This window comes from Mustela lutreola, chromosome 6 (genome assembly GCF_030435805.1).
Source record: "Mustela lutreola isolate mMusLut2 chromosome 6, mMusLut2.pri, whole genome shotgun sequence".
Classification (NCBI taxonomy): domain Eukaryota; kingdom Metazoa; phylum Chordata; class Mammalia; order Carnivora; family Mustelidae; genus Mustela; species Mustela lutreola.
The window spans coordinates 117445049-117469321 of NC_081295.1; the positions used below are offsets into that span (position 1 = coordinate 117445049).

Here is a 24273-nt window from a genome sequence, read left to right on the forward strand (position 1 = left end):
GCAGAAGGTTCAGGTTTCCTTCTTTTGTGCTGGAGTGGTGGCTTGTCTGGAGCGGTCAGAGGCCTGGGGAAAGGCTCCAGCCAGTATCCACAGGGTACTAGGGTCGGGAGTCAGGAGGAGTAGCACAGCCGCTCCGACAGTGGGGCGCTGCTGGGATGGTAGGGCCCTACGGCAGGCCGGGCTGGGGTCACGCCAGGAAGGGGAGAGGCACCTGTTCCAGGCGGACAACCTAAGAGGTCCCCTCCCATCCAAATGAGGAGACACACAGGAATGACATGAAGTTGGTCTGTTGCTGTCCTGACCCAAGGACCAGGGGTTCCCTCGGCTCCCCAGATTCCGCAGAATCTCAGCTCCGTGCGCCTGGGAGCCAGGGCCAGGCTGCCAGAGGGGCCGTCCTCTAGCGGGAGGCTGCGAGCGGGACCGACGCCTCCTGGCTGGTGAGCCGAGAGTCCCCGCCGCTGCGCTCCCGCAGGGCCCGGCGCCTGCCCTCCCCGGAGCCGGCCGGGGCGGGAGTGGAAGCCGGATCCCGCTCTTTCGTTTTCGTTTCCCGGAAGGATAGCGATTACCGGAGCGCTCTGAGACCTTCCTAGCCCGGGGAACCCGAGGGCACTTCTCGAAAGAGATTTCCTCCTACGCGACCTTCCAGTTTTGGGGACCCAGTTAAGGGGCGAGGGAAGGAGGGGCTCAGCGCGCCGAGCAGCCGCGGCCAGGGAAGCGCTCACGACTCACCGCGCGAGCTCTCTCACCTCCACCTGTAATGCAGGTAAGAGCCTGGCGGAGGAACCCCGCGGGGCGCACCCTAAGCCTTCGCCGCCCCCTCCCCCAATCCCTCCTCCACCACCTCTGTTTCTGTACTCATGTTATCAGAACTTTTTCCTGGCTGGAATCTCACTTTCAAACGCATTCCCAAACCTCAACATTCATCCTTCACCAGCCCTCCCTTCTCACTCACCTCCGGCCTCACTGTCTCTCTTCCGAAGCTCCCTCTACCCTCCGCCCCCCGCCCCCCGCCCGACGTTATATACTGCCCCTCCTTACCTCCTCCTCACCCCTACCATCATCCAGTTGTGACGTCCCTGCAAGTTCCTGCGCAAACCAGACCCGAACCGCTGGCAAATGCCACCACAGAGGGGCCCCCACTTCTTAGAATTCCTTCTCCATTTGTCATATTTCCCCAGCAGGCTCAGAACCGCCCCAGAGCAGGGACCCCTTCCCACCTCCAAAGCCTTTCTCCACCTCCTCTCTCCAAGAAGAAGATTCCAATCCAAATCCATATTTTTATCAGACCTCGCCCTGGCTTTCATGCTGAAGCCCAGAGCTCTCTCAGTAGCTCCCAGGCTCGCATTTCCCAGGCAGTGAAAACCCCGGAATTGACCGGTTCTCATGCTTGGAAGAGGGTAGAAGGGTCCACAAGGGGCTTCCTGCAAGTGTAAAACCTTGACTCTTCTCCGACTGGGCATGCGCTGCTCTCAGGCCGCAGCCTCTGAAGCTGGTTTACCTGGGATACAGCATCGGGGTGGGGGGGGGGGTGTTGTGGTGGGGGTCAGCCAGAAACATGGTGAGAACTACACCCAAAAGGTGTTAAATCCTCCTGTTTTGTGGTTCCAGACCCCCAGTCTTTCACTGCAGGCTGCCGTCCTCGGACATCGAGAGATTAATGTAATTCTCTTGAAGATTCTAGTTTGAGAAAATGACTTGCTGGGACTGGTTTCACTTTTACTTTTCACGGGCTGGCACCTGTGGCTGGGCATAAACCCCAAGGTTACTCCTGTCACTTTTTTCATCCCTCCGTCCTGAAGCATGAACCATATCATCTCTGAGGCTAAGCTGGTGGTAAAATTGTAAAGCTACAGGCTTCCCTTGGTGGGACCTTGGGATTCAGAAATGTACCCTTTTCTTCCTTGAAAACAGCATTTACTTGTTGGTTTATTTATTTCTGACTTAAGGTCTCTGTATCCTGGCCCCTCAGGTTCCTTGTGTCCTCTCACCAAGGTCCCAGTGACTATTCTTAGGCTCTTGGGTTTCCAGCTTACAAGTAGAATCTTGGCGGGGAGCCTTCTGTGGGGTGAGGCACGTGCATGAAGAACTTGAATCAGAAAAATGAAATTTATCATGTGTCCACTCTGTACAAAATGTTGAAGTTATCAATCTGAAGACATACACGGTTTCTACCTTGAAATTTTTTAAAATTTCTTATTTATTTATTTGAGAGAGAGAGCATGAGCACAGGGGAGAGAAACAGAAGCAGAGGGAGAAGCTGACTCCCTGCTGAGCAGGAGCCCTACACGGTTCTGGATCCCACGACCTGGCATCATGACCTGACACAAAGGTAGTCACTTAACTGACTGAGCCACCCAGGTGCCTCCACCTGGTTCCTATCTTTAAGATAGATACAGAGACGGATGCTCTTTCCCTTTAAGAAAAATTCTTAATACATTTAAGGATGACGGAGCCTTCACTGAGAAGGCTTGTTTTTGACTGACCTGGTTTTTCCTCTTTCTAGGAGGGATCACTGGCCAGCTCTTCCGTGAGGCCGGAGGCAGCCACACCACCCCCGGGCACCCAGGCCAGATGTGAAGCTAGAATGAACTTGCTGGGTGAAGGGGGAATCTGCAAGCTACCAGGAAGACTCCGTGAGTAGAGAGGAGGGAAAAGGCTGATGTTTTCTTTTTCTTTTTTCTTTTTTTTTTTTAAGATTTATTTATTTATTTGAGAGAGCGAGCAGAGGAGGGAAAGGGCGGAAGGATAGGAGGAGAGAGAGAATCTCAAGCAGTCTCACTGCCCACTGAGTGTGGAGCCCTATGATTTGGGGCTGGATCTTATGACCTTGAGATCACAACTTGAGCAGAAATCAAGAGTCTGATGCTTAACACACTAATACCCCCAGGCGGCCCAGACTGATGTTTTTAAAGGACATAAATGTGACCCATGAACTTCTTACTTGAGGAACTACCTTCCCTCCATCTCCTATGTCTTTGCTGGGTTTTCTTTAACTTTTCATTGATGAGGAAATTAGAAGAGGGAAACATGAACGCTCACAGTGGGGAATGTGGTTACCATGGCCAAGGGTGAGGGCAGGGCAGGCAGTCTCCTCATTAGTAAGAGGGTTGGGATCAAATGAGCTATAGGATCTCTTCCAATCTAAAGACAAGGAGTTGGGGACACTCCTTCCAATGAGGTAGTCAGATGGAGTTAAACAGTGAACAAAAATTCTGAGTATGTAGAACTCTTTTAAATAATTGAGTTTAACTGTTATTGTTTCAAAAGTTGCATATATGTATTGTCAAAAATTGGCAAGTGGTGGGGAAGCATAGGGATACATAGAACAGGGAGTATGGGTGGCTCAGTCAGTTGAGCATCTGCCTTTGGTTCAGGTCATGAGCGCAGGGTCCTAGGATCGAGTCCTGCATGGGGTTCCCTGCTCAAGGGGAAGCCTGCTTCTCCCTCTCCCTCTGCTGGCTGCTCACTCTGCTTGTGCTCTCTCCTTCTCTGTCAAATAAATAAATAAAATCTTAAAAAAAAAAAAAAAAAGGAATACATAGAACAATCAAATCAACCCAAAGAGCACCACAAGAAACCGACTAGCCATATCTTTTTATTTAATTTTCCTAAGTTATGCTCTTGCCCGAGGAAGCTCATAACCAGAGAACAGGCCATAGATTCATGTATTTATGCCTATATTTCAACTGCCAGAGCTGAGAGGTGGGAGAGCTAAGGCTCAAGAGCACGTGGGCTCTCCATGCTAAGGCCAAACCTTGGTCCTGCTTATAGTCTTCTAAGAGAGTTTTCAACATACTTCCTAAGCCACAGGAATCATAGGCTAGGTAGCAAGCTGCCTGCCAGTGGGAGGTCTTAAAGTGGGTGGGGCTCTTGGGGCAGCGTTGGCAGGTAACTGTGATCTGGGCTTGGAAGCATCCAGGCCACTTCTTTCTAGGCTTACCCAGTGGCTGGACCACTGCCTAATTGATTTCACATCCTTCTGATATCCTGGCCTTGACCTTCTTTTTCAGCCACCAACTGGGTTGAGCAGAATGTTGGGTATGACTTCATAGGCCTTGGGAAGACCAGGTTGCCCCCAAATGCCTCTGCCTCTCCTCTCCATAGCCTGACATTCTTTCAATGAGGAACAGAGCCTGTGGGAAGATGTGGATTCATGGATATGAGAAAGCCACAGAGCGTGAAGGAGGCCCTCATGCCTCAGAACTGTGGTGGAGGGAAGTAGCTGCGGGATCTAGGGAGAGGAGCAAGGAGCTCTACAAAGAACCTCTGTTCCTTTGTTTTGACCAAATGCCAAACCTGACTGGTAGCTTGAGGCTCAGGGATGTTCTAAAAAGGTATTTGGCAATGGTTACATCGGTAGGAGGGTAGGATTGGGGCTCTGTTTCCAACCCAAGCCACAGTGATGAGGGAAAATGGGACTTTGGGGTTGGACCTAAAGACCCTGGGTGTTACTGCTGAGAAGGACATTTGATGTCATCTTATGGCAGCTGAGGACACCGATTCTCAGAGAGGGATGGAATTCTTTGCAGGTCCCACAAGGCCCTCCAGATTACCTCCTATGGCCTCCCCTATATTCAAAGTGTACTTCCATAATTGGCACACCAAGTCCTAGGATGTCAACACTGATAGAGACCCTAGATGCTACCTTGGGTAATTCACTCATATTCCAAATAAGGAAATTGAGGGCCAGAAGATTGTGTCCTGCCCAGGTCAGTGACCTCGCTGCCACTGGGTGCCTAGCTCAAGGTTACTGGGTAAGAGGGTATAGGAGGAGGAGTGGGGATTTAGAAAATGTAGTCATCACCTTGGTAAATACAATTATGCCAGCCTTTTAATTTTTTGAAGCCTCCTTTGATGGGGCCCCTCTGAGATGGTTACCAGGCCCTCCTGCCCATTTCTAGTGACAAGAACTTCCTCTCCTCTTCAGCCAGTTGGTTCCCTCGTTACTCAGTTCCGGGAGCAGGGTCATGTGATCTATTTACAACTCCTTAGGTACTAATCCTATTGACTTTGGTTAGATTTCTCCAGAAGCAGACCCTGAAATACTTCCCCATAGAAGAGAGAAGGAAATCTAATTTAAATTTAAATTGTAGGGGCCCATGGGTGACTCAGTGGGTTGTGTCTGACTCTTGGTTTCAGCTCAGGTCATGATCTCAGGGTTGTGGGATCTCTGCCCTGTGTTGGGCTCTATACTCAGTACAGAGTCTGCCTGGAACTCTCTCCACTTGCATGCAGGTTCTTAATAAAAAACTAAATAATAAATAAATAAATAAATAATATTAAATAAATTAAATAAATAATAATAAATAAATAAATAAATACAATCTTCTTAAAAAAGAAGATTGTATTTATTTATTTGACAGACAGAGATCACAAGTAGGCAGAGAGGCAGGTAGAGAGAGGGGGAAGCAGGCTCCCCACTGAGCAGAGCCCAATGCAGGACTCGATCCCAGGCCCCTGGGATCATGACCTGAGTGGAAGGCAGAGGCTTTAACCCACTGAGCCACCCAGGTGCCCCTAAAATCTTTTTTAAAATTTTTAAATTGTAGCACTGCGGGCAACTGGAGCTCACTCCCAGTGGGGACCTCTGGGGGGCAGTGAGAGTATACCCTGATTCCACCCAGCCCCAGCGTAAGGAAGCAGGTTCTTCATTCGCCCTAGGGTGAGGCTGCTTCCATTGACTCCACTGCAAATTGAGAAGACCCCGCCTTTGGGGAGAAGCTGAGCCAAACCCAGCCAGGGCTTGGCTTGGCTTCATCCCCACTTTCCCATTCCTCTCCAGCTTCCCATGTCGCCCTTTGCATTGGCTAAGTCAGGTGCAAATTTAGAGGCTGACATTCGGCATTTGGCGGCCTTCAGAGAGTAGAGGTGAAAGCCAAGGACCATGGGCATGCCCAAGTAGCATTTTCTATGCTTCTCATCTTAGGTTTCATGAGTCATATTTACTTCTGAAAATATTCAGGCAACCCAATCCTGGCCCTTAGTAAATACCTAAAAGTCTTAAAAGATAGGGTATAGGGGGTGTGGGAGGTTGGGGTACCAAGTGGTGGGTATTATAGAGGGCACGGATTGCATGGAGCACTGGGTGTGGTGAAAAAATAATGAATACTGTTTTTCTAAAAATAAATAAATTGAAAAAATTAAAAAAAAAATAGGGTATACGAAATGACTCATTTTCCTCTCAACAACATCCCAAATAAGCAAACTGCTGACACCTAATAAAGGGTTGACCTTTCAGATGGCTGGGGTGATGTCATTCCTGTTTCTTGAAATGGGGTTTCCACTGCTGGGCATCTCACTAACATTTATCCTCAGTTGCCCATCCCATTCCCTCCTCCACCTCTGGCTTCTCTTCTAATCATCAGGGTGATTTGCCTCAGCAGGAGGGTGAACCAACAAAATGAATCTTTTTCTTTTTTTTTTTTTCCTTCAGTAGCAATGTTTACTCATCTAAACCTCACATTCTTTTTTTTTAATTTTTAATTTTTTATTAACATATACTGTATTATTAGCACCAGGGGTACAGGTCTGTGAATGGCCAGGTTTACACACTTCATAGCACTCACCATAGCACATACCGTTCCCAAAGTCCACAACCCAACCAATCTCTCCCTATCCCCCTCCCCCCACCACCCCCCACCCCCACAACCCTCAGTTTGTTTTGTTAGATCAAGAGTCTCTTATAGTTTGTCTCCCTCCCAATCCCATCTTGTTTCATTTTTTCCTTCCCTACCCTCCAAGCCCAAGCCCCCATGTTGCCTCTCAAATTCCTCATATCAGGGAGATCATATGATAATTGTCTTTCTTGGATTGACTTATTTCGCTCAGCATAATACCCTCTAGTTCCATCCACATCATCACAAATGGCAAGATTTCATTTCTCCAACAAAACAAATCTTGCTTATAGCTTTGTCAGCTGGCAATGAGGAGAACACATCAACAATTTCCCTATAGAGCTTATATTTCCGTGTTTATTTGCCTGACAAAGATGTGCATTAGAGTAGTTCAAAGTTCTCTCTGAGGATGACTGTCCAGTCATGTCACAGGACGTGGGCTGAGACGGAGGGTCTGGATCCATGAGGCTCCAGCACAATGTCCTGCACTCACAAGGAGACTCACAATGATGTCTTCTCTGGAAGTGGAGAGCGGAAGAGGATTCACAAGGCCTCTCCCCACAGTCTGCATCCTGGAGGGTTTTCCCAAGGCCAGGATGAGTCACAGCTATGAAGGCAGTCCAGCCCCTGGGACCCCTTTTTGGAGCTGGGCTGAGGTCCCCCAGGGAAGGAGTCCGGGAGGAGATGATACAACCTCTTGGGACACCTCAGGGGATTTTGAGAAGAGGTAGTTTAGAGCTGGTCACCAGCATGGCCGCATTTGATAACAGAGACACTGAGACTCCACATGAGAAAGTCATCTGTGCAGCTGATGGTCAGAAGGGCCTCACACCGAGAACTTAGTTCTCGGTCCTGACTCTGCATTTTCCTGGAGCTCATTCTCTGGCCCAAAAACAAAACAAAACAAAACAAAAAAACCCTCTTGAACTTGAACTTGCCACCATTGGATACAGAGGAACCCGTGTCTCTGCCTTTTGAAATTGCTTTTCAAAGCTCCCAGGTGTGAATAAGCCATGCAAAGAGACCATAAAGTGTCACCTGCAATTTTCAGATGTCATGGGCAGAGGGATGACACCTCTCAGCAACTCCCTGGCCATGTCAAATAAGGGAAAAGGCCCTTGGGGGAATTCCAACAGATGAACTTGCTGCTCAAGTTCGCACCCTGCATCTACAGAGAGTCCCCTGGCACTTTATTTTCCCGTGTACACGGGTCTCTTGAAGGCTTGTTGACGTGCAGGTTCTGATTCAGTAGCTTGAGGGTGGGGCACAGCCTCTAGTGAGCCCTATCTTTAGTAGACTTCTGGGTGGCACTGCTGCTACTGCTAGAAACACATTTGGGGGATGCCTGGGTGGCCCAGTTGGTCAAGTGTCTGCCTTCGGCTTGGGTTGTTACCACAGGGTCCTGGGATCAAGTCCCACATCAAGCTCCTTGTTCAGCAGGGTGCCTGCCTCTGCCTTCCTTTCTCCCTGCTTGTGCTCTCTCTGATAAATAAAGAAAATCTTTAAAAAAAAATACATCTGAGGGACTCATTTTATATAGATATGTTCTAACAGTGCTTTTCAGTTTTTGGTCAGGACTTACTAAGGAATGAAACCAATTTAGTGGGTCAAAATAAGTATGTTTAAAAAATGAAATAGAATGTTTCATGAATACTTTGGGCTCTTTATATATACATGTGTGGGGGTCATGATATAGAATGCATTTTTTTTTAAACTGTGGGTTGAGGTCAGAATGGTCTGAGAAACTCTGCCCTAGGTTGAGGCATATGAGAAGCAGTAAGTTAGATGGATGCAGGTGCCAAGAGAGAGGTGGGGTGGGGTGAAATGGGAAGGCTGGAGGCTCAAAGGGAATGTTCTGGAAGCTTTGATGTTGCCACCTGCCAGTGAAAGAGAATGTGGCAAACAACACACAGATGGGAGATTCCAAAACCCCATGATCTGACAACAAAGAACCGCCTCCTTCCTGATGTCACGATCAGGGATAGACCATGTGCATCTTTGTGCTGATTAAAAAGACCTCTCCTTTCTGAGGAAGCCATACCATCCATACTCTCCCATCCCTTCCCTCCAATGGTGCCTTTGTTGGGCACAACTGTTTGCACTAGCCCTGGCCCAATGTCTGGTGACCATAAAGCTGAGTGTGATTACCAAGAAAGGCTATATCAGCTGAGAAAGTCAGGCAAACAATGGGGTGATGGATTTGAAGACCCTGGACAGACAGTGACCCTCAATAAGCCAAGGACAAGCTACAGCAATCATGGCATAGAAACAAGCTGCTCCCTCTGTTTTCAGTCAAGCTTCATCAGTGAGGATGTTGGTAATCATAATACATATCATTTGTTGAGTTTTTACTCTTGCCCAGTCATTGTGCTGGGCATATTGTGTTTACTGTAGTTAAATACACTTAAATGGGCCTAGAAAGTAGATTCTTATTATCCCCACCTAACAGATGTGAACACTGGTCTTACAGCAGGGAGAATGATCTTGTCCATAGTCAGCCTCCAGTAAAATGGTGGGGCTGGGATTCAAACTCGGGTACCTCAGACCCTACAGCTGTCACTCTCTCTGAGCAACAGCCTCTGGTGTGGGATGACGGCGACTCCCATTTTTATCAGACTGGCCAAGCACTTTACAGTTCCTTGTATTCTTCCTGTGAACACTGCCAGGAAGGTAGAAACCAGCTGTTGGTTCTGGATTTGGTTGCTCATGATTTGTCCAGCTCTGTCATTCTAGAGGTCACTCTATCTAGCAAACTGCAGGGGTATGGTGAGGAGTAGCTGGGAAATATCTTTGCTCAGTAGGGGAGGGGCAGCTTGAGGGCATCTTAAAATCAAGACAGAGGAGTTTTGACTTGCTGAAGTTCATAGTTGGGAGCCATGTCAGTTTCTTGAGCAAGAGAGTGAAAGAGATGCCATGGAAAGAGAGACCTGGTTTGGGTGAGATTGGAAGCTGGTCAGGATGCCTAGAAGTCTTTCACCTCACTCATTTAGACAGTTTATATTTATTGAGCATCTACTATGTGCCAGGCATTGCTGTAGGTGTTGGAGAGATAGCAGTGACTGGGACTGGCAAAGTCTGTGGTCATGGAGCTGACATTCTAACGGGGGATACAGTGACTGCTTAAGCAAGATGCCCAGTGATAAACACAGCAGAGGGTCATGTGGCCCAGGATGGGGAGGGGAGGCTTTGAGTCCTGCCTTACTCTTGGGGGTGGGTGGAAGGTAGTGCTGACTCTTCAGGGAGATACACAAACCCTCCAGCAGTGTCTTGGACCCACAGTCTCTCCAGCCTCCCCAGCTGGGGACTCTGTCCAGACCTGTTCCAGAAGCCAGGAAGCAGTTGAGCTGGAAATCCCCAGTGATCATGTGGTTGGAGCTGGGAGAGTAAGGTGATATCAGGCTGGAGTCTTGAGACACAAAGATGGTTGATGTGAGGAACTGAAAATAACATGGATCACAGCCAAGAGAGGGAGGAGCCTAGGCAAAGCCCCTGAGGGGTGGTCAGACTGCTAAGGGGAGACTCCATTAGGCTCATCCCAGACAGGGTCAGAAAGATGTCTGGGGGGGGGGGGTGCGGATAGTGGATGCCTTAGATAACACTTGCCAGCAATTATGGAGCTCTTAGGTGTAGGAGGCCATTTGCCAAGCTTTTTACTCATGTCACCTCGGCTAACTTCAAGAGCTCCACTTGTGTTGGAAGGCGCAGACCACGTGCCAGACCCTGGTCTTTACATTGGTTATTCTGTAGAATCCTGATGACAGCCCCATGTCACTGGTACTGTATTCCATCACCACCCTCGATTTGCCGATGAAGACACTGAAACACAGTCGTTTTGCCAGTTTCCAGCTGGCCTGCCACCATCATCGATCCTTTTTGTTGTACGTTTCTCCTTTTCCTTTAGGGATGATTTACATACCGTCCTGTGTTCAGATCTCAAGTGTACAAACGTGGACACACCTGTACAGCTACCACTGAGATCATCACTAGACCATTTCCAGTGCCCCAGCAAGTTTCCTTGTCCCTCTTTCCAGTCCATTCCCCTCCAAGTGGCCAAGGGTGACTGCTCTTCTGATTTCTCCCCCTATATCAGCATCTGTTCTTGGTGGCATTTTTATGTCTGGCTTCTTTCCTTCAGCAGAGTATCAGTGAGCTTTAAGCCATGTGTCCTGAGTAGCAGTGTTTTGTACTCTCTGTTTTCCATTGCATGGAAACATCACAACGTGATTGTCCGTTCTCAGACTGATGTGTATTTGGAATGTTTCCACTTCTTTTCTATTATGACCACAGCCACTGGGGACATTCGCATACATGTCGTCTGGTGGTTGCATTCCCACCATGGCTCTTAGGCGATGCTGGATTGCACAGTATGTAGCCTGGGCTCCTAACCCCTGCTCCATCCTGCCCCTCAAACAGCACAGCAGCCCCGCCAGGCAGTGAAATGTTATCCCATTTCACAGAGGAGGAAATGGAGGCTCAGAGAGGTTGAATGGTTTGTAGGTGACTTGGCCAGCAAGGGGCTGAGCTGGGGACCCAGAGCCTGGGGTTGGAGATTTGGCCCTGAGCTAGGTGGCTGATCCACTGCTTGGAATTTGATCATTCTCTGGGGGCTCAAATCCTAATTGGAAGGCCCTTTATGCCCCTAGTATTCTTTAAAACATGAGGAACAGGAAGGTCCCTTTTCCATATTTAGTGGACTGGAGGTGCCAGCAGCAAAGGGATGAAAGGCGAGGATAGGCGTGAACCAGAGGTAATGAGAGAAAAACTAAATCTCACTCCGGGGCAATAACAGGCTTCATTTTCAAGTTCTACTGTGTGATCTCAGAGTCTGTCACAGGCAGCTTGGGACATCCCCAGCCCATGTCTCTGGACTGGGTAGCAGGACCACACCTGTGGTTGATACTGTCTGCCAAGTTTATGGTTTCCTTCTCTTCATGTAGTTCTAGTGTTTCCCTGGAGGTAGGATGGCTGGGGAGGGTGTGAAATCCATCCCTACCCTCTGGCCAAACAGGCCCGTGTACTCCTCTGACTCAGGAATCGTAGTCTTAAATTTTCAGGCCGACAGTCCCAAATACTGTGAAAAAGGCAATACCACAAAAATGCAATGGCCCATGGGCCCCCAAGCCCCAACAGCCCTGGCTGGCCAAGGGGCCCACCCCTGACACTTCTGAATCTCGCTATCTATTGGGTGGTTTCTAGCTTTCACACCGCTCAGCTTTTGTGTCTCAGGCCCTTCTACAATCACTGGGCTGATCTCCCACGGAGGCTCTAAATTCCCCTTTCCACCAGCAAGGTGTCCTTTTCCCTGTCTTCCTGCCAGGGGTAGGTGTTATCATTAAAAAAATGTTTTCTCATTCTCTGATTGTGTCTCTCCCTGACTAGTGAGGTGTCATGTCTTGCCACATGTTTATTAGTGGATTTGTTCTGCTGCAGAGATGCTCAACTGGAGGCAGTTTTGCTCCTCTCCCCTGGGGACACGTGGCGACGTCTGCAGACATTTTGGGTCGTCACATCTTATTGGTGTGTGTGTGTGTGTGTGTGTGTTTGCTGCTCACATCTAGTGCCCAGAGGCCAGGGATGCTGGGGAACATTCCACAAAGTTTAGGACAGCCCCCACAGCAAGGAATGATTAAGGCAAAACGCCAGTAGTTCTGTGGCTGAGAAATCCTGCTTCACTGTAAATTGCTGGTAAGACATTTTGTCTTGGAAAAAAAAAAAAAAAAGAAGCCATTTGGAGATGCTCTTTACCATGATAGACATTAGCCCTTCATCTGTCATCTATGATGCAAATATTTCCTTTTATTTTGCTCTTTTAGTTTCGTTTATGGTCTCTTTTACCACACGTACAAAACTTAATATAGTCAAGTCATCTTCCACTTATGTAACAGCCTCTGAGTTTCCCGTCTTGGTTGAGGTTTGAGGTCCCCCACCCGACCCTTGTTTAATGCATGTGGGTTTCCTGTTTCCACTTTTTTAAAAAAAGCTTTTATTTTTCTTCTTTTTTTTTTTAAGATTTTATTGTTTGACATAATAAGAGAAAGAGAGAGAAGACAGAGAGAAAGTGAGATACTACAAGCAGGGGAGCAGCAGAGGGAGAGGGATAGGGAGGCTCCCTCCTGAGCAGGGAACCTGACATGGGACTCAATCCCAGGACCCTGGGATCATGCCCTGAGCCCAAGTCAGATGCTTAATGGAATGAGCCACCCAGGTGCTCATGATTTCTGTTGAGGTTTCTATTGTTCTGTTCATTAAGCCTTAATCCCATCTGGAACTGATTTTTCTAAGTGGATACCGGTGAAGGTCCAGATATATTTCTTTTCCAGCTGGGGAAAAAAAAAAAAACAGTTGTGGTTTTAACATAGCTCAAATTCACTATCCTTTTCCACTGAATTAAAACCCCTATTGTGTATTACATTTACACCCACGTGCATGTGCACATATTTCTGGGCTCCATCTTTTTCCCTGATATTTGTCAGTCTCAGTAATATCATCAGATCTTGATGATGTGGCTTTGTGGTATGTAGTACATGAAGGCCAGTTGTCACCTCTGTTCTTTTCTTCCCCCTTAAATATTTTATTGGTTAGTTTCAGAAATTTCTTCTTCTTCATTATTCATTCTTAGGTCCCTAAAGAAAGTTAAGGGGAACCTCTCCTTCCTCCCAAACTGGGCTGTGTTGCTCTGCCTTCTATGTTTGAAGCCCAGGGTCCTTTCCCTCCATGTGGCTGAGAAGAATTGTCATTAGATAGTCATTGGATACACCCTCCTGCCAGCCTCACTCTGTGCCAGGTCCACAGCAGGGGCACAGTGCCTGGCACATGGCCCATGCTTCTTAGATATTGGCTGAATTGATGACAAATGGGTAATACACTTGTACTTTTTCTTTTCTTTTTCCTTTCTTTTTTTCTTCCTTTTTCTCTTTCTCTCCCCCTCCTCCCCCTCCTCCCCCTCCCCCTCTTCCCTCTCCTCCTCTTCCCCTTCTTCTTCTTTTCTTTTTCTTCTTCTTCTTCTTCTTTTTGTAAACATGAAAGCAAGTTTTATTTCTTTTGCTGACCAAGACAGTCACGGGGTGGTCTAGTCTTTGTCACTGCATAAGTGTGGCCTTGGACAGGTATCTCCCCTGTTTCAGTTTTGCTACCCATTGCACCAGCCCTGATAAGCCCCAGCCTCCTCCTACTGTGACACAGGATCCTGACAGGGCTGAAGCGTTCTTGGAAGGAGACACACCACACAAAGCAAAGCACCAGGCTGCCATCATGGTGGGCACAGGGCTGGGGGCCCTAACACATTTAGGGGCCCACAAAAAAGTTCTGATTTCTTTTGAAGTCAAGAGAAAAAAACTGAACTTTTAGGCAGAAGAAAGTGTTTTTACTAGGGAGAACGTGGTTAGGTTATGGACATTGGGGAGGGTATGTGCTAAGGTGAGTGCTGTGAAGTGTGTAAACCTGGTGATTCACAGACCTGCATCCCCGGGGCTAATAATACATTATATGTTATTTAAAAACAATAAATTTAAAATTTTTTTAAAATAAAATGTTTTCACATATAACAATACATTCATCTTTCTTCAATGCAATCATAAAATAAAATTTTAAGTATATTTTAGGTGAGGAAGGGGCCTCTGAATACACCGGTCCACAAGAGTCACAAGGTGGCCTGGTTAAACACAACCCAGATTAGGGAGGTAAATAACTGGCATTAGGAGCATAAGAGGTCCAAGCAGAGTAGACATGTAAGGAGGAGGAATAAAAGAAAGCAGCTCCTTGTCTGGGTATTGCCAGAGACAAGAACACACAAGCTGGAAATGAGTACAGGAGACTTCTTTGTCCTCTGGGCTGTTCCCTGAGCAAACCCAGACCTGAGCTGGCACAACAGAGCAGAAGAATACGGCAGCCAGAGAGACCTGGATTCTGGACCTGGCTGTACCTCATGCTGCCAGTGTGACCGGGTAGTAGTCAGCTTCTGGGAGCCTCAGCTAACTCATTGGGAAAACAGTAACAATACCATGCCTTCTTCACAGGACTGTTAATTATTCAAACCATGGAGCACCGCCTGTGGACCAGGTGCTGTCCTTGGTGCTGAACACATATACAAATGTGTCCCCGTGCATCCAGCCTGGTGCCTGGCATGGAACAGTTCAGTAAATATGTGTTGAATTAAGAATTGGAAAACAGGCTGGGGTACCAAAACTAAAATAAGTGAACACATACATAATGCATATATAATGATGATCATAAACTTACACTTATAACTATGTGAAGTGCAATGAAAAGGAAATTAGTTGCCAGGAAGGAAAAGAACAGAACATGGTAACCAAGAGGGAGACAGGAGAGGACAGCATTGGTGCAGATGTAGCATTCTGGCTGGGTTTATTGGAGGAGGTGACATTCCAGAGGGGGCCTGAAGTGGAAGGATGAGTGACTGTTGTGGGGAAAGCTCCTGCCTCTGCCCTGTTCTCTCTCCCAGTCCCTGTCCCTGTGGTTGCAGGCATCCAGCCAGCACTCTGGAGCAGGGAGGATGTGTTGTACTGGCTGCGCTGGGCTGAGCAGGAGTACTCTCTGCAGTGCTCTGGGGAGCATGGGTTTGAGATGAACGGCCGAGCCCTCTGCATTCTCACCAAGGATGACTTCCGGCTTCGTGCACCTGGTTCAGGTCAGAGGAACTCACTGGATCCCCTCTAAAATGTTCTGATGGAAACCCAGGTAGGCCCAGGAGGGAGATGGAGGGAGATGGATGCATTGGTTGGAGGGGCATGCTCACGTCTCAGCATGGCAGATGTCCCCCTTTCCATAAATGTTTGCCTGGTCATTCCTTGCAAGAGCAGGCCTGCAGAGGAATCTGTTTGGCTGTTGTTTGCAGAGACCCAGCGGTATGTCCTGCTGTCATTTCCCCTCCACTTCCCCATGGCTCTTGTATTCTCTACCCACTTCAACTCTGCCACTTCTCATCTCATCAGCACGAAGCTTGTGACTGACCCCAGCCATCACCCCAGAGTCAGGTGACTGACTTGCTCCCTTCCTCCACTCCTAGGTGATGTCCTCTATGAGCTGCTCCAGTACATCAAGACCCAGAGGCAAGCCTTGGTGTGTGGACCCTTTTCTGGAGGGGCCTTCAGGCACAAGGTGTCCACTCAGTGCTGCCCCTGCCTCCTGGAAGGTGAGGAGTTCTTCTCCGAGCTCTGGGACTCTTCCCCAAGTTGGCCTCACTGGGAAGGATGACAAGGCTTTCTCTAGGAAACCTAAGGGAAGAAGCAGCTGTGTGGGCTGAGCTCCCAGCTCCCCTCTGCCCTGCCTCCTTAGCCCTCACCCTGGCCCCTGTGACTCTCTCAGCAGCCCTCCTCCTCCTGTCTCCTCATTTCTCTGCTCTCTTCTCCAGCAAAGCATTTCCTCTTCTCCTGATCTCCCTGTTGAAATTGTCCTTATTAGGGATTCTAGCAGCCTGAACTTGGGGATGTCCCCGTCCACCATCATTCCTTATCTATTATCATGGCCTACAACCTAGTGGGTCATTCCCCCTCCCCTCAAACTCTTCCCTGGGTTTCCAGAACACTCCAGTCACTCCTTCTCACTTTCTGGCTTCTCTTTTTCTTCCCTATTTCTCAGTCTTGGGGTACCCCACGGCTTGGGGGGCTTTTCTCTATCTGGACTCAGACCTAGGGTTTTAAATACCATCTAGTACTAATGATCCCTACATATGCCCAGATCTCTGTGAATTCTAGATTTTCACACCCCACACTGCCTACCCTACACCTCTCCTGGGATGTCTAATGAGCATCTGAACCCTAAAATCTCCTCAAACAAACACCTGATTCCTGCCCCACCGCCCTCCCCACAGCCATACTCCTCTTCCAGACTTCCTCATCTCAGCAAACTGCACCATCATCCTCCCAGTTGCTCTGGCCAAAATGTTGGACATCACCTTTGATTGCTTGCTTTATCTCCCACTCAAATCCCCACCATCAACAAGTCCTATTGACTGTATCCTCAAAATCTATCCAGAACCCACCCACTTCACACACCTCCACTGCTGCCCATGGCCCAGCCCCTATCACCTCTAGACACCAGCATTGGTGTCCTTGTTTTCACTCTTGACCTCCTATCATCTATTCACAACAGAGGAGCTAGAGAGATCCATAAGTCAGATTCTGTCACTTCTATGCTCAAAATCTTCCGATGGATCCCATTACACTCAGAGTCAAAGCCACAGTCCTTACAATGACCTCCTGTCTTCCTCTGTCCTCTCCCACCCCACTCCCACTTGCTCATGCTGGTCTACCCACAGTGGCTTCTTTATTGAACAAGCCAGAGACACTCTTGCCTCAGGGCCTCTGCTCTCTCCACCAGGAATGCCCTCCTTTAGATATGCACATAGCTCACTTCTCTACTTCCTTCACATGTCTGTTAGATGTTAACACTTCAGTGAGACCTTCCTGTACCATTATGTACCTCTTTCTTTCCCAGGATTTCCCATCCGCCTTATAACGTCTTATTCCATTCCCCCTCATATTGTATACTGTTTCTATTTCCTTTTTTATTTTGATCATCTCTCTCCCTTTCCAACCACTGTCCCCTGCCAACTCCCCCACTACTACAATACAAGCTCCATGACAGCAGGGGCTCTGTTTTTCAGGTCAGTGGTATGTCCTCGAGGTTTTTAGAACAGTGCCGGCTCACAGAAGGTTCTCAATAAATATTTTTTGGGTGCATAGAGAGGACATAGGACTGAGGTACAAGGCATCTGGATTCTGGACCTGGTTCTGTCATCCCTTGGCTTTGCAAACATTTTACTGATGAGGGAATAGATTTGAGAGATTGAGTTACTTGTCTGGGAGCTGGGGTTAGCACCTGGGCTATCTGGCCCTCACCTTTGCCCTCTGTGCCTCCCTGACCTTCCAGCTTGGAACTGGATGGAGGAAGAGCATTCAAAGTGCTGCCCACAGGGCTCCCAGTCATGCCATTAAGGGGTCTGGGCTGGGGGAGGCTCTGGGCCCACATAATCAGTGGTACTTACCCGCTTGCAGAGGGAACTGGGCCACTTCCGTTGGCTCCCCGAAGCAATGTCCTGCAGCAGCCATCACACCTGGGGCTGGCCAGCAACTCAAGTCCCCTGGCCAAGTGGCCCCTCAGCAGGGAGGAGTCCCTCAACGTATCACACTGTGCAGAGCTGGGCTGCAGGGCTAAGGCAGCCTGCTCCTTCCCCACCGTGCCACAGGCCCCCCTCGATGGCAGGATTGCTGGTGAGTAGGAGACCATGTGCCCCTGGCCCAGAGGGAGGTGTGCTGAGGCCAAGTCCCGGGGGTGGGTGGCAGGGGGGAGGGCTGTTTTCAGCTTGAGAATGAGTCTGTGCTGGGTGGTTGGGGGATATAGGGTGACTGTCTGTATGCCGGCCACAATCTGGCCGCAGCAGGCAGCGCTGTCCAAGGTCGCCAAGCCCACCCTTTCTCCAGGGCAGGGACAGTGAAGCCGGTCATAGTCCGTGAGATTGGCATGGCATACTCTTCTCCTTCGAATTTTTATTTATTTCTTTTTAAATGGTTGGGTGCTTACTGGGTGCTGGGTGTGATTCTGAGAACTTTATTTAATCCCACACCAGCTTTTGGAGGTTTGTGTTAGACCCATTTTATAGGAAGGAAAATGAGGCAAGGAGAGGTTAAGTGACTCCCCCAGGATCAATCTCACAGCAGTAAGTGGCAGAGCTGCGGTGTGACCCCAGGAAGTCTGGCTCCAACGCCTGAACTCTAAGCAAGTGACACAATTCCACTCTACATTCATCAGTAAAGGGTTGATTAAAGGCCACCAGACAGACTGACAGATAAACCGCCTGCTCAACTACCGCCAAGGGGTGGTTTGTTCTAAGACACCACAGAAGGGGCGGAAGCCTAGCTTCTGGGTTGGAAATGGCTGGGAATCACTAACACACAAATATCAGGTCTTTTTAATAATGATTTTTAATATTCTTTGAGCACTTGGGACACCTGGGTGGCTCAGTGGGTTAAGCCTCTGCCTTCAGCTCAGGTCATGGTCTCACGGTCCTGGGATGGAGCCCTGCATCTGGCTCTCTGCCCTGCAGAGAGCCTGCTTCTCCCCACCCCCCACCCCGACCTACTTGCGACCTCTCTCTCTCTCTCTCTCAAATAAATAAATAAATAAATGAAATATTCTTTGAGCACTTACTCTGTACCAGACCCTGGGCCAAGGGCTTTTGAGTTTATGTTACTTAATCCTCATATCACCACCTATAAGGAAACTGTGGCTTGGAAGAGGTTAGGGAATCTGCTGGAAATGACCCAGCTGCAAGACTCAGAGAGGGGCACTAAATCTCTTGCTCCCAGGCCCTCTCTGCCACTTGCCCTCCAAGATGGCACAGTTGATTTTCTCAAGGCCTCTCCCCAGGGGGTTCTACAAGGTGGATTTAATAATCCTAATTTAATGGAGAAGCGACTGAAGGGATGGATCTGGAGACAGGTGCAGGCCACTGGCCACCCTCTGGCACCCCCACTGCCTGCCCTTACCACCATGAAGGATGTTGGCTAGGTTAGACACCTTGGTCTGTGTGTCAGTAGGAGACTTCGGTGACTGGGAATCTGTCCATACCTCTCTGAGTCCATTCCATCATCTTCCTGGGGATAAAGGTAACCACTTCCTAAAGTTATGGGGAATAAATGAGGCAATGAGCCCCCACACGTGACTGATCCTGTTGAAGCTGTCGTCTTGACCATCCCACTGCATGCCTGGGCCCTAGCCTAGAGAGTGCCAGAGAACCTTCCTAATGCCTGTCCTCATGGCTCCAGGAAAGCTCTGTCTCAATTGCAGACTGCCGGCTGCTGTGGGATTATGTGTACCAGCTGCTCTCTGACCCCAGGTATGAGCCCTACATCCGGTGGGAAGACAAGAATGCCAAGATCTTTAGAGTTGTGGATCCAAACGGGCTTGCCAGACTCTGGGGAAACCATAAGGTAAACCGCAGCCAGCAGGCGGGGTGGCCTCCACACATCCAGAAGAGGACAGAGCAGGGGTTCAGAGTGGACCCGTCAGCTCTAGGGGATGGTCCTCAACTGACCGAGGAGGGGAGGGCATTCCCAGCTTCCCTAGCAGCTCCGGGAGTGTTGGGATCAATTTATTCTGGGAGATCCTGGGGGACAACAGGATGTTACTTCTGAAGGATGGGGACTGTCCCTGAAACTCAGGGGTCTTGCCATCTACTCACTCAAACCCACTTATGCTTAGCACTTGAGATTCTCAAAGCGTTTTTACTTGAATTGTGCAATATGTGCTGTGGGACAGTTGGGCCAGATGAGGAGACCGGTTTCCTAGTTTCCTGGAGAGAGCTGGGGTAGAAACCCAGGTCTCAGGTCTTGCGTGGCTCCGGGCTCTACCCTATTTTAAAGATTGGTTGGTTGATGGATGGATGTATTGATTTGTGGTGGGAGGGGCAGAGGGCGAGGGAGAAGAAGAAAAGCAAACTCCCCGCTAAGCAAGGAGCCCCACTTGGAGCTTGATCTCACTACGCCAAGATCACGACTGGGGAGGAAATCAAGAGTTGGACTCTCAACCAACTGTGCCACCCACGCAGCCCCACGGTGCCCCCTCTTGTTGCCTCTCAGGGTATTGGTGGCTGGAAGGATGTAAGTGACTCAAAGCTGCATGTGTTCACCTGGTTCAGTCCCCATGTAGTACAGGGAGGGAAACTGAGGCTCAGAGAAGAGCAATTCCATTTAATGAGCATATGCTACATGCTGAGCACTGTGCTAAGTGCTCGCAGGGTTTAGCTAATTTAGCCCTCACAACGCACCTGCAAGATGAATGGTCTTATCCTCATTTGGAGGCCAGGGAAACGGATGCAGAGAGGCAAGGAAACTTATCCAAGGTCCCGCAAATGCCAAATGGCAGAGCTGGGGCTTACGGTGACACTAAAGCCCAGCCTCTTTGCCCTTACTCTGCACTGTTCATCCCTCAGAGGGAGAAAAGATAAAATAACTTAGCGAAAGTCACACAGCTCGTGGTGATTTCCTCCTACTGCTGTGCTCCCCTTCCCCTGCTGTCTTTCTGACTGTGTTTTCAACTAAATATATATGTATTCGTTGCTCCGGGTGACATTTGCTATTTAAAAACAATGCGTGAAGGGTGCTAGGGTCATTCAGTTGGTTAAGCGTCTGCCTTCGGCTCAGGTCAAGATCTCGAGATACTGGGATCGAGCCCCGCATCAGACTCCCTGCTCAGCATGGAGTTTATTTCTCCCTCTGCCCCGCCCCTCCTGCTTGTGCTCACTCTCTCTCAAATAAATAAATAAGATCTTTTTAAAACAAATTTTTTTTAAGTAAAAGCAATAGCTGATTTACTCCTGCCCCATGGTTCTCAACCCAGTAGGTAGTGCTCATTATTTCTCCTCCATCCTTCCCCTGCCTTTCTCCTTCCAAACTCAAAAGACTCTTAGAAATGCTGACAGCAATCTGGACTGAAGGGGTTAAGAAACCACCCAGTTCAATCTGCTCCTTTCTTTTCCTTTTTCTTTCTTTCTTTCTTTCTTTTTTTTTTTTTTTTTAAGAAATGGGGGGAGTAGAGGATGGGAAGCAGGGAGACAGAGACAGATACTTTTTTTGAGAGAGAGTGAGAGTGACCATGGGGAGGAGCAGAAGGAGAGGGAGAGAGAGAATCCCAAGAAGATACCTGGCTGAGTGTGGACCCAACGTGGGACTCGATCTCCCAGTCCTGAGATCATGACCTGAGCTGAAAGCAAAAGCCAGTGCTTAACCACCTGAGCCACTCAGGCGCTCCCCAACCTGCTCCTTTCCAGGTGTGGAAACTGAGGCTTGGAAGGAGTGGGGTGGGGAGAGGAGGGTGATGTGGGACTGCTTTGCCTTCTAGAACCGGGTGAACATGACCTATGAGAAGATGTCTCGTGCCTTGCGCCACTACTATAAGCTGAACATCATTAAGAAAGAACCCGGGCAGAAACTCCTATTCAGGTGAGTAGCCTAGGGACCAACGTGAAAAGGGGAAGTGGTGGTGTTGGATGGACTAGAAGCAGCTGGGGCAGGAGCTGATTTGCAACTGGGGCTTGACTTCCAGATTTCTGAAGACACCCAGCAAGGTCAGCCAGGACGAGGACAGCCGCCTGGAGCAGCCAGAGAGCCAGGAGCAGGACAGGATGGATTTCAAAGAGAAGATGCTGGAAGTCTCTCCGTGAGGGTCAGGTGGATTCTGGGCACCAAGCACTGATGGACAGAAACTGAGTATCCCTTGATGGCAGCTAGCTGCCCGGTCGTCTCTGCCTTCCTCACAGAGCAGCAGGGATCCCCAATGGGTTTTGCACTCACAGGATCATCACCGTTGTCTCAGACCTCAAAGCTGCCTGGGCACCCAGAAGGCTGAGAACTGGGAGGTTTTACATTCTGGACACTGTGGAGGACATCATTCTTGAGTAAGGCAGCCATGGGGCTCAGTGGGGCGTGGGAGTGAACTCTCTCCCTGCCCTACCCCTTGCTACCTGCCCAGCTTGGGAGCGGTCGCTGGGCACTGAAAGAGTCTCCAACTCAGCTCCTTCAACTTACAGAAGAAGGTAGCAGAGGCCCCTCACCAAGCTTTAGCTCCTTCCTCTTTTGTAAGAGGGACCTGTCAGTCCTAGTAATAATATCTAACAACACTAACTGACATTGAAGTGACCCCTGTGTACCAGGCCTCTTACTAAGGGTCCTGCCCATATTTTATCTCATTCCATTCACACACCAAACCCCCAATGATTAAAGATGGGGAAACAGAGGCAAGGCTTGCAGAGCTGGGCTGTCTCTTCAGAACACAGCTCTGTTCCTTGGCTGGTCGGTTGGTGATTCTGTGTGTCTCTGGGGCCTTTAGTGACTCTGGGGCCCTTCTCAAGCCAAGGCCATGGCCCTGCCTCTCTGCCCTCGGCATCTCTGGTGAATGGTTCGCCTCCCTTGGCCCAACCTTCTTTCCTGTTTTCAGTCCTTTGGTGACGCTGTGACTCTGACCCAGCCGAGAGTGCCTCTGCCTCCTGAACCTGTCGTCTCCTACCCACACCTGCCACATGACCTTGGGCAGGTTGTTGTCTCTCTCTGGAACTTCAGGCTTCTCTGTAAAATGTAGATGCTGTTCCCAACCTGACATCACAGGATTGCTAGAAATCTCCGTAAGACAACATTGGTGACGTGCTTAGCATGTGCCTGCTCTGTAGGGACCACTTAGTCTGTGTTCACTAAAAACATGCCACAAACTCAACTGCATCTGTGTTCAGCTTCTCTTCTTTTCTCCCCAGCACCCCAGGAGTGGCTGGGGCCTTGCCAGAGGATCAGAGCCTCTGCCCTGTAACCCTTCCAGTAAGGTTTGCGGGTGAAAGGGAGGGGGATATTTTTACTTCATTGAAAACAGAACTTCTTGGATTCACATCTTCTTTCTCGGCAGGAGGAAACCTCTGCCTCCTGCCCCCAGCCCCCACCCTCTGGCAGGTCAGGAAATCCCCAGCCTGGTAAGCCTGAGCAGATTCTGAGTCACTGTGCAGAAGCTGATAAGGATTCCTGGACTTTGGCCCTCAGAGCTGCCACCACGCCTGTGCAGGGCTCCTGTCCTGGCTGAGCCCCAACCCAGGCCCTGGACAGTTCCACGCCAGAGTGGCCAGGCAGGTGGCCTGGGCGTAAAGGCTCACTATGAAAATCCTTGGTCTCTTTCCTCTCCCTTGAAACTGCTCCATCTCCTTGACTTTGGTCCTGGGTGAATCCTTGCCCCATAGCTTTTCTCAGCATCTCTAATCCAGAACTCCACAACTAGACTGAGAAAGCCTTTCAAAATCCACTTGTCCAGTAAGGACCTTATTGATAAGGCAACTGAGGCCAGAGATGGGGAGGGACAGGCTCAAAGACAAACAGCCCAGCTCAGCCTGGCCGACTCCTCACGTTGCCTCAGAAGTCACTTTTTCCAGATACGATGTTGGCATTTTTGAGGCATTCATTCGTGGTTGTCAACAGCAGTGTATCCCCGGGGCTACATCTTCACCCAGGGTGATGAAACCCACCCAGCGCCGGACCCGTGGGGCCTGGGCTTGGGCAGAATCTACCACCCCAAAGCCCGAATGCCCGGTCATCCCACTCAACCCCGGGGGAAGCCCACCCTTTCCCCATCTCCCCAGGCCCAGGTCAGGGATATCCACCTGGGTGTCAGGAGTAAAAGGATTCATCCAGCCCTTCCTTGCACCAGCATTAATGGAGCACTTGCTGTCTACCTGGCACCAAGTGAGGCTCTGGGTTTACAACCATTTTGGGCACCGATTCCTGAAAAGTGATGGGTCACTGAAAACAGGTCAAGATGAACTTCCTCACAGATCATTTTTAAAAAGCAGGAGATACATTTTCATGATTTGAAAAAGTAGCCAGCCATGTTTGTCTCTTATTTTTTTTTTTTTGCCAAATAATATTGAAGTCAAAAGTAAATAAATAATTTATTTAAAAACGGAGTGTGTTAAGAAGTTCATTAATGAAAAAAATGACACAAGTCACGGGAGCATGGGCTCCATGATTCTCCGTTTCTGCTACGTGGGTTCTTGCAAACAGTCTTTTTCCTTCACAAGGAAGTTCCACTTCTCCCGGCTTTACTGAGATGTGATTGACGTATGGAACCGCGTAAGTTTGTGGTGACAACATCTAACACTTCCTTCAAT

General features: G+C 49.1%; 1 protein-coding gene across 2 annotated transcripts; it reads left to right on the forward strand.

The window, feature by feature from the left end:
- Window positions 1-210: 210 nt before the first annotated feature.
- On the forward strand, window positions 211-24067 carry ETV7 (ETS variant transcription factor 7). 2 transcript variants are annotated; one of them, XM_059178476.1, is made up of 8 exons: window positions 211-763; window positions 2504-2633; window positions 15097-15261; window positions 15640-15765; window positions 17630-17845; window positions 19422-19564; window positions 21474-21574; window positions 21678-24067. In XM_059178476.1, exons 1-8 carry the CDS (start codon window positions 758-760, stop codon window positions 21793-21795), a joined length of 1005 nt encoding a protein of 334 aa, XP_059034459.1. In that variant the 5' UTR covers window positions 211-757; the 3' UTR covers window positions 21796-24067. The 2 variants fall into 2 exon arrangements, with proteins under 2 accessions (XP_059034459.1, XP_059034458.1); XM_059178475.1 differs by having other exon boundaries at window positions 213-763; window positions 15076-15261.
- Window positions 24068-24273: the final 206 nt, after the last annotated feature.

Excerpts from the sequence above, each read along its gene's own strand:
- ETV7 (XM_059178475.1), top strand. Across the intron at positions 19,565-21,473 it reads GACTCTGGGGAAACCATAAG|AACCGGGTGAACATGACCTA; the intron begins GTAAACCGCAGC and ends TTTGCCTTCTAG. Across the intron at positions 21,575-21,677 it reads GGGCAGAAACTCCTATTCAG|ATTTCTGAAGACACCCAGCA; the intron begins GTGAGTAGCCTA and ends CTTGACTTCCAG.